Raw genomic sequence first — 12,446 nt, 5'->3', positions numbered from 1 at the left:
AGTTAAACCTTGATGTTGTGCCTTTTTGAGAGTCCGATGAGGTTTGATCCCTAAACCTAGGGATGACAATCCAGTCCGAATCTGACCCTAGTCCGATCCGATCCGAAGGAAAAAATTCGAGTCGACTCTGACAAAAAAGTTATCCGACTCCGTTTAAAAAATCCGACTCCGAGTCGGAGGAGGGTCGGAGTCGGATCTCATAAAATAATCCGAAATCTGAATCCGACTCCGACTTTGAATCAATCAATCCTTCTTTCCTGATTTATGTAATGTATTATTTATATATAATTTGACTTCGACTTTTATCTAATTGTATTATATAGGATTTTCCCATAGAAAAAAATGATTGTTAAAAATAATAGTAATATTTTGATTATTTGTACTATATAAGATTTCCATATGATGATTAGAATAAATTGTAATGATTAAATTATTGTATTATAGAAGACTATTCTATTATAAAAAATTGGAAGAAAAATATATAAGTCGGATTGAGTTTGGAGTCGGATGTTCGGATTTTAAGTCGGGTCGGATTCGAATTTTCGGAGTCAAGTGTCAAAGTCGGAGTCGGACTCAGATTTAAAATCCGACTTTCTGTAGGGTCAAAGTCGGATTATGCATAATCCGGTCCAAGTCCGACCCGTTGCCATTCCTACCTAACCCTTATGGACAGGGGGGTGGGAAGCTATGCCACTACTCCACCACCTCTCAACCTCACTCAACATGTTTTTATTTGTGTCATGTGTCCAATACGTGTCGGACATGGATGCTTTACGTTGTGCGCACCATTAAGACTCCGTTCTTTTAGATTTGGGAGTGCAGAGAGTAACTGAACTGAAAATAAATCTAAAATAACAGGACCTAGTAGCATTTTTTGGCGCACAGAGTATACAACAAAGGAAAAGGATATATATATTGGAACATTAACATGGTACATTTACAGAACCTCAGTCTTGAGATAATAACTACACCAAAACCTCATTAACATTACATGGAATAGTTGAAAGATCCCTACCAAATTATGCAAAGAATAAGCTCCTTAAGCGTTGTTTTTGAAAAATAAGTCACCACTTCACCCAAACGCATCAGCTGTATCTTTTAAAAGTTCATTGCAGAACACCCTAGTGATAGCAAATGACTGTTCAGTACTTCAGCTGCATTCAAGGTTGTATCCAAATCAAAGTCTCTCTTCACCCACCAAAATTGTTACAATAGCATGACAACCGTTCTTACTTTAACAACTCCGGGCCAGATACATAGTTTTATCCCGTGTCTTTACTCAGGCCAGCTAACAAAGAAAAGACAGGTACGCGTTGTCTGAAGCTATTCTTGCCAGATTTGCACATGCTTCTGTTAGTCTACTTCCAAGTTGTATTTCAAATGCAGAAACCCCAGATGAATATAATCAATGGCTGTTATTCTGCATCTCAGTGGCCCAAATATTACAAATTTTGATCTCAACAATCATCATCTACCAGCATTCATGAAGAAAGATGATGACAGAAGCTTGCTTTGTTAGTTTGTTATAGTGCACCTTTGGAACCCTTGGATTGAATGTTTCGACCCTCCAACCTTGCTTCTAGAAGCCTAGCCTTTAGTGTGTTCTCCTTGCAATTTCTAGCCCATTTTGAAGAAGACTCGGAGATCTCATGGTCTTGTGAAAGTATCTTAGACTCCCAGTTCTTCACCGGACTAGCAAGATCTGCTAACAAGAAATGACCATCTGGCAACTCACTCTCGGGGTAAATTCTCTCCCCCTCTACCGATGATGAGTTAGTCCTCAACAGATTATCGAGTATACGATTTGAGTTCCCTCCCCGGTTTCCAAATCGTTTACTCCTCCTATCCAGTAAACCTTCCTCTGTTTTAGCCTCTTGGTTAGTGTCCTGGGTATGTCCATTACTTAAGGTCATTCGAGACATACGTTTTTCAAATCGTGCTTGCAAACTTGATAAACAACGGCCATTACTTATATGGCCTTCAATCTTCCTCTTTGCAATATCACTCTTTTCTGTTTCTTCATTTTTTGTGTGTACACCATTCGAATACTCTCCACCAAAATTCTTTGTCAATTCGAAACAATTTGATTCACTATCAATAGAGTCATCATCATCCTCATCATCAACATTTTGAGGAGCACTTGTAGCCTCATTCAACGGGAAGGACTCTAATGACTGGCGGCGAAAGCCATTACCCTTGGAAATTTTGTCATGCAAGTCAACATCTTCTATTGAATCCAAAGTTTGCCTAGCTTTTAAAAAAGTTTCTATTTCAGGCCTAAGCTTATCCACAATCATCCACTTTTCTCCCATATCCTTCCGCATTTCTTCTGCTAGCTTCATTTGTACCCGTTCATCCAACCAAGCCTCCGAAATTTGGAGGACCAAGCTATCAGCATTTCCTCTCTGAACCTGTTCCTTCTCGCCCCTGCATTTCTGAGACCTAAGTTCCTGCTCATAGTCTCTTATTCCCATCGCAAATTCATCACTTAAGTCCTCCAGGAGAATTCTTGCTCTTCTCTCTCTTTCTAGTTCATTCAAAGCCTTAGAGAAGGAAGATTTCATATCATAAATCTCTCTGGCCATCTTGCGATGCAAACTCTCCGACCGCTTTCTTAGTTTTCTCTCGTCTTCTAATTCTTGCCTCACCGATTGCAATGCAGACTGTATCCGATCTTGCTCCATGTTCCTTTTGACATGTTTATGTTCTGCAACTTGCTTCATCAGATCTTCAATTACCTGCCTGTCCTTTTGTTTCTCACGTAGCAGGTCTTTAAGTTTTGTTCGAGCATTGCTTAACTCTGTTTTCAGGGCCTTCATGAGTGACACATTTGATTTGTGCTGCTCCTCAAGGGACCAAATGCGATTGAGAACTTTGAGCAACTCTGTGGATGTTTTAAGGCTGTAATTTGGATCACCCATTCTACCTTTGAATTCCAGAGAACTACTAGGAGTATCAGCAGGGTTGTATGGTGTTACCTGTTTAGTTAGTATAAAAGTGTTTATTAACATAATCGTCAAGTCCAAGAAAATAGAACCCCCTATAAAAGCCAGAACTTTCATAATCAGGTGAATTAATGCAAAATCTGATGTTTTCAGCTTAATTTTACAAGTTTTAATTCAATACTCGGAAAGCTTTTGCCTTGAAGTCAATTGCAATTCAGTAAAGTGTATTCAGTTAGCTCAATTCAATTTCAGTTCAGAGAAGTATTTGTAAGGAAGTGAAGATGATAAAATTGAATTTGAAAAAATTGGTCCAAGAAACTTGACTAAAGAAAATTAGCTCAAGCTATTCACAAACAACAAAATGCAGTTCCTATCTTGCTTTCTTATGTATGGTTCACACATTTTCTCTTTTTACGAGGCATAGGAGGGTTGGGGGAGGGAGTAGTACTAAAGAAGATATCACTATTTCATGTATTACTAAAATTGTTATTCTTAACTTCTCCATAATGCTTCTTTTGAAGCATTTTTTAAGTAGTAGAAGTCACAAATTTGAAGAATGACTCTAATATTGGCCCTCTGAGTACAAAGGGAATATAAATTGTCACCCAAGGAATTTCTTCAGAAGGGTGTGATGAATTGACTTAAGGTAGAGGGATATGGGTAGTTCACTGTAATTCAGTTAGAAGTTTGGTTGGGAAATAGAAGTTAGAGAGTTAGTAGAAAAGAAATGCTATAAATAGAAAAGATTAGGAGAATCAAAAGATGTTAAATATTGAGTAGTATTTTCGGTGAACTTTTAGGAGTTCAATGGGAGAGAACAAGCCTCTCGAAAACTTGTAATCATCATCTTATTTTACTTTTTTTCAGAAGCTATCAATCAAAGTTCATCTTATTTCTATTTGTATATCAATTTCTTAAATCCAGTCCAAGCTATGTCAGTTCATTTACAAGGGGTTTGTGATCATTTTTAGTTCGTTACATGGGGTTGGTGGGTTGGAGAATGTGGAGGGGGTGGAGAAACGGGAGGGGGGGTTTGGAGAAAGGGGAGGGGAGGTTTAAGAAATTAACTTTCCCATATAGGATGTTAGGACTTAAGTTGGAGAAGCAGAGCTTAGAGGATTAGAAGGGGGGCGATTTTCCTAGTTGGAAAGATTTGAAGGGAAAATCTTTTGCTATCCTACAAAACTATAATCCAAACACATTGTGAACATTTATGTATTTTCATGTTCTCTGTCCGTGTATATGAATGAACTGCATCGTGATGCCATGTCATGGATGAATTTTATGACAGTTTATTACTAGCAAATTTCACAAGCTACAGTAAGCTAAGACTGGATACCAGAAACAAATACAACTTATGTGAGGGAATAGAAATGGCCATTCCTATCTGTCACCTAAATGCCCATGTCTATGCACATCGAGCCAGAGCATAAAGTTGCAAAGTTGCTGGACTTCTGAATAACATAAGGATATGTACATGGCCATTCTCTATACACAGCAAGCCAATACAGCAGAATCAAAAAGGGGAGCGCACAGAAAAAGGGATTAAGTATTCACCTCCAAAGTACTGCTGTAACTTGCAGGAGATACCGGTTGTACCTCACGACCATTCCTGTTAACAATTCGATGGTGTCGTAAAACTGATGCTGCTATCTGCCGGTGGAAGCTTCCCGTACTTAAAGGCTAAAACAAACAAGAAGGAAGACCCATAAGCAAGTCAATCATAAAATTTGGCAGAGAAATTCCAAACTTCATATGACATCATTAAAAACTTGCAATCCTGGATTCTGTGTTAAAGTTACAGTCTTACAGGTTGTTCATGGTAACAAAAGAAATTCAAGGCATCGACTATGGTCGCCTAAAATGTCGATTTACCTTCTGTGAGCAATCAGGATTGACCAAATCAATATTAGAGCTATAACAATCTACCAAGGAAAAGGCACCAAAGCAATCAAGAAGAAGATACAAATTCTAAGATTAGATATAGAAAAAATCTTCATCAAACCAGAAAACCAAGGCCATGTTCTCTAACATGGGCTGCCGATTCTTCTTCCTGTCTCTAGAAACATTCTTGCAGTATACAGGAAACAGTCCCTACAATGTTTCCTTTTGTGCTAACTTACACAGGATACTGTTTTCTCCTTTGTTACCTTCTTTGTGTTTTTTTAAGGATTTTTTGGTTAAAACACCCTTACGTTTGGTGAATTTTAAAACAATCCCCCTTTTGTTTTTTTTTTTGAAATGAACCCCCAAACGTTTTATAAAAATTTTGGTTGCACCCCCAAAACCTAACTTCCGTCAAATCCAGACGTTTGTGGGGCCCTTTTTTCCATTTTCCCGCCCAAATGTTGCGTGAAATGACATTTGTATCCTTGGGTAATAAAACCCTTCAACTAACCTCTTCATCTCTCTTATTTAATTCCTTCGTTTCTGATTTCATCTCTCTCACTTGCTTCAGTCAGAAATTCAGCATCTCTTTATTGTCATCATCTACACCCTTTCATCTTCTCTTTCAGTCTCTCTCATCCAGCACTCACTCTCTCACTCGTCATCATGGAGACTGGTGCCTTTTGCCTTTTTGATGCTCCTGATTTTTTGTTCAACACCACAAAATTTCCACCTTTGGCTTAGTGTCTTGAATCCTTGCGATTTCAGTCTTTAAAACGTTACTTCATGTGTCAACAACCTCTTCTCCAGCACCACTTCATGTGTCAACAACCTCTATCACTCCTCCTAATTCTTGTCAACCCATCCAAAGAATCCACACCCTTCTTTTCCAGTATGAACACCTTAGAATTTGCAGGCACAGAAACTCCTCCCACGATTGTCATACATCCATGACTTCAAAATCTTAGGAGGAATTGGACAATTGCATTTGGTTGCCATAACCCTAATTGAACAATTAACCCAAATTAAAATAAGCAAATAAACCCTAGAATCGCAAAATTACCCAAAATTTAACGCCTATAAATGAATGTAACACTTACTTGATTTGAAGGATGTCAGGAATTGTCAATTGAGAGTGGAATTGCAATTTTCCGTTCGAAATTTTGGATTAGCAGCTTCAATTTGGGGGTGGCAGAAAATGACCGTTGTGAGAGAGGGAATATCCTGATTTGGGGATGAAGTGGTCCCCACAAACGTCTGGATTTGACGGAAGTTAGGTTTTGGGGGTGCAACCAAAAATTTTATAAAACGTTTGGGGGTTCATTTCAAAAAAAAAAACAAAAGGGGGATTGTTTTAAAAATCACCAAACATAAGGGTGTTTTAACCAAAAAATCCTTTTTTTAATAACTACCTTGTAATCTAGAGCCTACCAGACTCCGACTAATCTGGATTCGAGCCATAAACTGTTGTTACATTCCCACGACTCAAACCTGAGACCTCTCGACTCTAGCGAAGCTAGAACAACCAAATGCCAATTCTCTTATAGTCTTATTACCTCTTTTAACTAAGTCCCTAAAATTCACACATACACACTTGGAAATCTCCACCAAAAAAGGAAAGGAAAAGAAAATCACAGTGATTGAACATTTGAACCACTTGCATTTACCTGTCAACAGAATTTCCTAGCACTAACAAGGAGAAGAACTCATCACAAATTCACAATACACTCACAATAGATATACAAACAAGAGAAATTACACTAACCCACCAAAATTCACAGAAAATTCATCAATGTCCAATCCAAAACCAATGAACAAATTACAAACCAAAAAAAAAAATTGAAACAACAAGATCAACCAAATCCAAAATCAGCAAAAAAAAACAAGAATAACCCAGAAAAAAGAAAAATCAAAAGTTGAGCAAAATACCTGATCATCTGAAACACTATCAGGTGGGTCCTCCACAACGGTCTGAATCTGCAAACCCTTATTTTTCTGAAAACCCCCACCACTAACTTTGTGATGACGGCTCATTTTAGCAAGAGAATTAATGTGGGGTAAAACTTCCCACAAATTTGCACCCAATTGTCTAGCTGTAACTGATGAACTTCCTCCACAATTATTATTCTTGTTGTCAACAATACTATCACAAAGATGTGTTTTTTCTTGTTGTTGTTGTTGTTGTTGTTGATGTTTTTGAAAATGTGGCTCAAATTTCCAGGTGGGTGGTGGAGTACAAACCCCTCCTCTGCTTTTCCCCACTAATCTTCCGCGTTGTAACTTTAATCCCAGAAATTCCTGCTTTTCCTGCCCTTCTTTTTCTCTCTCCTCCAACTCCATATGTTTATTTTTTCTTACTTCAAAAACCCCAAATTCAAACCGTTAATGTTTCTTTTCTTTCTTTTCTATTCATAGTTTTACTGTCACTCAACAGTTTTTCCTTCTTCTTCCATTCTTCACTGTAAAAAAAAAAAAAAAAGCGATCTTGAAAATGGTCATAGTAGTAGTAGACTAGTAGTAGTGCAGACAATTTTGTCTACATGGCTAGTGTGTAGTGTAGTAGGGAGAGACTAAAAAAGTTAACTTTATGTCTCTATGTTGTTATTCTGCCCCCCTCAAAAAGTTTTTTCCTATGGGTGAAAAAAAAAAACTTGCGTGCCGTGGAATGTTTGAACTTTGAGCACTAGTTAATTACTCCCTCCGTCCCAATTTATTTGCTACATTTTGCCATTTAGGGGTGTCTCAATTTATTTGCTACATTTGCAAATATTTCCATATATAATACATAGGTCCCACACTTTATTTACAAATTTTATTAAGGAAATATTGTGATATTGTGATATATTTTCCATATATTTGTAATTATCTTTTAGGAGTATCTTGTATATCTTTTATAACGTGATTTCAGGAAGTTAGGTGTTTTAGGGTTTTGTAAAGCCTTGTATATATGGCTGTAACTTCTGGTGAAATGATATACAAAAATATATTCTCCTAAACACATCTAGCCTCCTTGTTCTTAACATGGTATCAGCTTAACATCGTTCTTGGGTTGTGTTCGTTTTTCCGCTGCGTTTCTTTTCTGTTTGTTCGTGTGCGTACCCCATGGCAAGCGATAATGATGCTGCTCCTAAGTCTTCTGGTTCTCGCTATGAACCTTTCACCGAATATTATTTTACATCCCAGTGAAGGTACGGGTGCGGTGATCAGTCCTATTCTTCTTAAAGGCGACAACTATGAAGCATGGTCGAGTCTCTTCGCAACAACCTGCGTGCCAAAAACAAATTAGGCTTCATCGACGGGACTATTACGGTACCCGATTCCAAATCTCCTGATTTTTCTCAATGGGGTATTGTTAATTCTATGCTTGTTGCTTGGATTTTTAATACGTTAGATGTGTCTGTGCGTTCTACTATGCGTTTTCCCGATAATGTTAAGTCCCTGTGGGATGATTTACGTGATCGTTATTCCCTTGGTAATGGTCCTCGTATTTTGGAGTTAAAAAACCAAATTCGAGATTGTCGACAGAATGGTCGGTCGGTTGCTATTTATTTTGGTGAATTGCGTCAGTTGCAAGATGAATTGATGTCTTACTGTAAACTTCCTGTTTGTACGTGTCTTGCTGCATCTGAGTATATTCGTCTTCAAGAAACCGAACACTTGCATCAGTTTTGTTTGGGTTTGGATTCCAAGAAATTTGGAACGCTTGTTTCTGGTTTGCTCATGCAGGATCCCCTTCCTTCCATCAATGTGGCTTATGCGAAAATCATATCTGATGAAAGGAAGCAGTTAGTTTCGGCTTCCCACGAGCAGACCTCGGTTGACGCTGTTGGTTTTGTTGCTTCGTCATCTACTGCTGCACGTTCCTCTAGTCTGCCGCAGGGGGATGAACGTGTATGCAGCCACTGTGGTCGCAAAGGCCATCTCAAGGACACTTGTTACGAGATAGTGGGCTGGCCTGCTGGTCGCGGTCGCGGGGGACGTGCTGGCAGGGGGGTCGTGGTCGGTCTACTGCGCGTGGAGGCTCGCAATTTGCGGGTAATGTTGGTGGTAGTCCGCGACCTTCCTCTTCTTCTGTAAGTGATGTTGATCGAGCTAGCACACCTACTCTTAGTGATGCACAATTCCATCAACTCATGGGTGCTCTCAAAGGTGTTCAAGTGTCTTCTTCTTTCCGAAAAATTGAGTGGTATGTATGGTTCTTTTGATTGGTTGATTGATTCGGGTGCTTCTAACCACATGTCTGGTAATCTTGATGCGTTTATTGATTTACGACCTGTGTCTTCTCGTGTTGGTTTACCTAATGGAAAAAGTCTTATGGCTACTAAAATAGGGACCGTTGTTTTGTCGGATGGTTTTCGGTTGGAAAACGTCTTGTATGTTCCGGGTTTTACATGTAGTTTGTTGTCCGTCTCTCAGTTACTTGTTCATCAAAAATTACTTGTAATTTTCACTAACAAGTTGTGTTTAATACAGGACCTTACCTTGACGAACCTGATTGGAGCGGGAGTGCGGTCTAATGGGGTCTATATTTTCAAGCCAGTTGGTAGTTCGTTGTCTGCAGCAAATAAAGTGGTCAAATTGGATGATTTGAGTCTCTTGTGGCATCGTCGTTTAGGTCATCCGTCTCTTAAAGTTATTTCTAGTTTGCCTGGTTTAGCTGGTTTGTGTTCACAACATTGTGACCTTGATTGTACGATTTGTTTTATGGGAAAACAACCTCGTAACTCTTTTTCTTTAAGTACGAGTAAGGCTGTAGGCATTTTTGATTTGATTCATTGTGATATTTGGGGCCCTAATAAAATTCTTGCTAGTTGTGGTGCTCGTTATTTTCTTACTATTGTTGATGATTTTTCTCGTGCTACTTGGATATTTCTTATGACGGGAAAACATGAGGTTCCTCAACTTATTAAGGATTTTCATGCTATGATTTTTACTCAGTTTAATAAACACATTAAGGTCTTACGTAGTGATAATGGCCAAGAATTTTTGTGTTTACATCGTTTCTTTGCTGAAAAGGGGATGCTTCATCAAACTAGTTGTGTCGATACTGCTCAACAAAATGGTCGAGTTGAACGTAAACACCGTCATCTTCTCAATGTAGCACGTGCTCTTCGGTTTCAGGCTCGTTTACCTAAGTCCTTTTGGGGGGAATGTGTGATGACTGCTGCTCACCTTATCAATTTGACTCCTACTCCCCTTCTACATGGCAAAAGTCCTTTTGAATGTCTTTATGGTGTTGTTCCGTCTTATACGGATGTTCGTGTGTTGGGTGTTTAGCTTATGCTACTAATAGAAATCGTAAAGATAAATTTGATTCGAAATCAAGACGGTGTATCTTTGTTGGGTATCCTTTTGGAAAAAAGGGGTGGCGGTTGTTTGATTTAGAAACCTCTGATTTTTTTATTAGCCGTGATGTGCAATTTTTTGAGGATTCTTTTCCCTATTCTGATTCTATGACTGATGTTGCTCATGCTCAATGGAATGCATACTTAAACCAATCCTTAGTTTGGGATGACATGTCTGATGTACCTGATGTTGACCCTAGTCCTTCTGCCTTGCCTGCTATCCCCAGCACTCCCTCTCGTGCTAGTGGGCAGGGTATGTCTGATATACCGTCACCTTCTTCTGTTCGTATTGGAACTTTGAGTGTGATACTTCTGCTGTTCCGCCTCCTGATATGATGGGTCGTGGACACCGTGTTAAAACTTCTTCTGTCAAGCTCCGAGATTATGTTACTAATACGGCTCTTGTTCAAGACCATATAGACCCCCCCACTTCGACTGCACTTCCGGTTTCTTCATCTGGTTTGCCTGGTAAGCCTTTTGACATAGCTTGTTGTGTTAATTATGATAATTTTTCTGCCAAACATCGGTGTTCTTGCAGCTATTACTAAGGGTGCGAGCCTAAGAGTTATCGGGAAGCTGTTTTAGATCCTGGCTTGGCGCAAAGCTATGCAAGAAGAAATTAGCGCTCTTGAGCGCAATGGGACATGGACCTTAGAAGATTTACCTGTTGGTAAGCGTGCTATTAGTAGTGGTTGGGTCTATAAAATTAAATATGCTAGTGATGGTACTGTGGACCGACTTAAGGGTCGTTTGGTTGTTCATGGGAATCGCCAAGTGGCTGGTATTGACTATAATGAAACTTTCGCTCCTGTGGCGAAAATGGGTACTGTTCGTCTTCTGTTAGCTGTTGCTGCAGCTCGCAATTGGCATTTACATCAAATGGATGTTCATAATGCTTTTCTTCACGGGGATTTGGACGAAGAGGTTTATATGACTCTTCCTCCTGGTTATAAATGTTCTTCTCCTACCAAGGTTTGTCGATTGCGTAAGTCACTGTATGGTTTAAAACAAGCTCCTCGCCAATGGTTTGCAAAATTGTCTACTGCTTTGCTTGACTATGGTTTTCAGCGTTCCTATGCTGATTATTCTCTGTTTTGTATACTAAGGGCACTGTTTCTCTTCATGTTTTGGTGTATGTGGATGACCTTATTATTGCTGGTTCTTCTTTCTGACTGTTGTGTCACGTTTAACAGTACCTTAGTTCTCACTTTCATATGAAAGATCTTGGTGTCCTTAAGTATTTCCTTGGTATTGAGGTGGCTCGGAGTTCCGAAGGTATTTTTCTATCTCAACGCAAGTATGCGTTGGATGTTTTGAGTGAGTCTGGTATGTTGGGCTGTAAGCCTATTGACACCCCGATGGAGCAGAATCACCGCTTGGCTTTGGTTGATGATGCGCCACTATCTGATCCAGATCGTTATCGTCGGTTGGTTGGTCGTCTTGTATATCTTTCTGTGACTCGGCCCGAACTTAGTTATGCGGTTCATACTCTGGCTCAATTTTTAAGTGCTCCTATGGTTCCTCACTGGGAAGCCGCTCTTCGTGTTCTCCGTTATCTTAAAGGGAGTCCAGGGCAAGGTATTCTCCTTCGTTCTCGCAATGATTTGTGTCTTTCCGCTTATTGTGATAGTGACTGGGCTGCTTGTCCTACGACACGACGATCATTATCTGGTTATCTGGTTTTTCTTGGTTGTTCGTTGGTCTCCTGGAAAACCAAGAAACAACCAACAGTATCTCGTTCTTCTGCTGAGGCAGAATATCGTTCTATGGCTGTTACTACTTGTGAGTTGAAGTGGTTAAAATCCCTGCTATCTTCTCTTGGTGTGCTTCATTCTCGGCCCATGCGTTTGTTTTGTGACAGTCAATCGGCCTTGCACATCGCAAAGAATCCCGTGTTTCATGATCGTACGAAGCATATTGAGGTCGATTGTCATTTTGTTCGCGATGAGTTATTAGCTCACAATTTATCTACTTGTTATGTTCCTACTGGGCATCAGTTGGCTGACATTCTTACGAAAGCCCTTGGGCGTTCTCAGTTCAGTTTTCTTCTCCGCAAGTTGGGCATTCGTGATCTTCATGCTCCAACTTGAGGGGGGGTATTAAGGAAATATTGTGATATTGTGATATATTTTCCATATATTTGTAATTATCTTTTAGGAGTATCTTGTATATCTTTATAACGTGATTTCAGGAAGTTAGGTGTTTTAGGGTTTTGTAAAGCCTTGTATATATGGCTGTAACTTCTGGTGAAATGATATACAAAAATATA

General features: G+C 39.3%; 3 protein-coding genes across 3 annotated transcripts; 2 read left to right on the top strand and 1 right to left on the bottom strand.

Moving 5' to 3' along the window:
* Window positions 1-889: 889 nt before the first annotated feature.
* LOC104886761 (hypothetical protein) lies at window positions 890-7,451 on the bottom strand. The gene is made up of 3 exons (XM_010671263.4): window positions 6,762-7,451; window positions 4,503-4,628; window positions 890-2,978 (listed from the first exon to the last, which is right to left on the bottom strand). The coding sequence occupies exons 1-3, from the start codon at window positions 7,170-7,172 to the stop codon at window positions 1,524-1,526; spliced, it is 1,992 nt and encodes a 663-aa protein (XP_010669565.2). The 5' UTR covers window positions 7,173-7,451; the 3' UTR covers window positions 890-1,523.
* A 621-nt stretch (window positions 7,452-8,072) lies between these two features.
* On the top strand, window positions 8,073-9,653 carry LOC130590297 (uncharacterized). The gene is made up of 2 exons (XM_057392379.1): window positions 8,073-9,018; window positions 9,306-9,653. The coding sequence occupies exon 1, from the start codon at window positions 8,073-8,075 to the stop codon at window positions 8,907-8,909; it is 837 nt and encodes a 278-aa protein (XP_057248362.1). The 3' UTR covers window positions 8,910-9,018; window positions 9,306-9,653.
* Window positions 9,654-11,373: 1,720 nt separating this feature from the next.
* Window positions 11,374-12,446, top strand: LOC130591722 (uncharacterized mitochondrial protein AtMg00810-like). Its single transcript, XM_057395491.1, has one exon. It carries the CDS (start codon window positions 11,392-11,394, stop codon window positions 12,265-12,267), a length of 876 nt encoding a protein of 291 aa, XP_057251474.1. The 5' UTR covers window positions 11,374-11,391; the 3' UTR covers window positions 12,268-12,446.

This window comes from Beta vulgaris, chromosome 1 (genome assembly GCF_026745355.1).
Source record: "Beta vulgaris subsp. vulgaris cultivar EL10 chromosome 1, EL10.2, whole genome shotgun sequence".
NCBI lineage: Eukaryota > Viridiplantae > Streptophyta > Magnoliopsida > Caryophyllales > Amaranthaceae > Beta > Beta vulgaris.
This window is presented reverse-complemented; position numbering and strand designations above follow the sequence as displayed.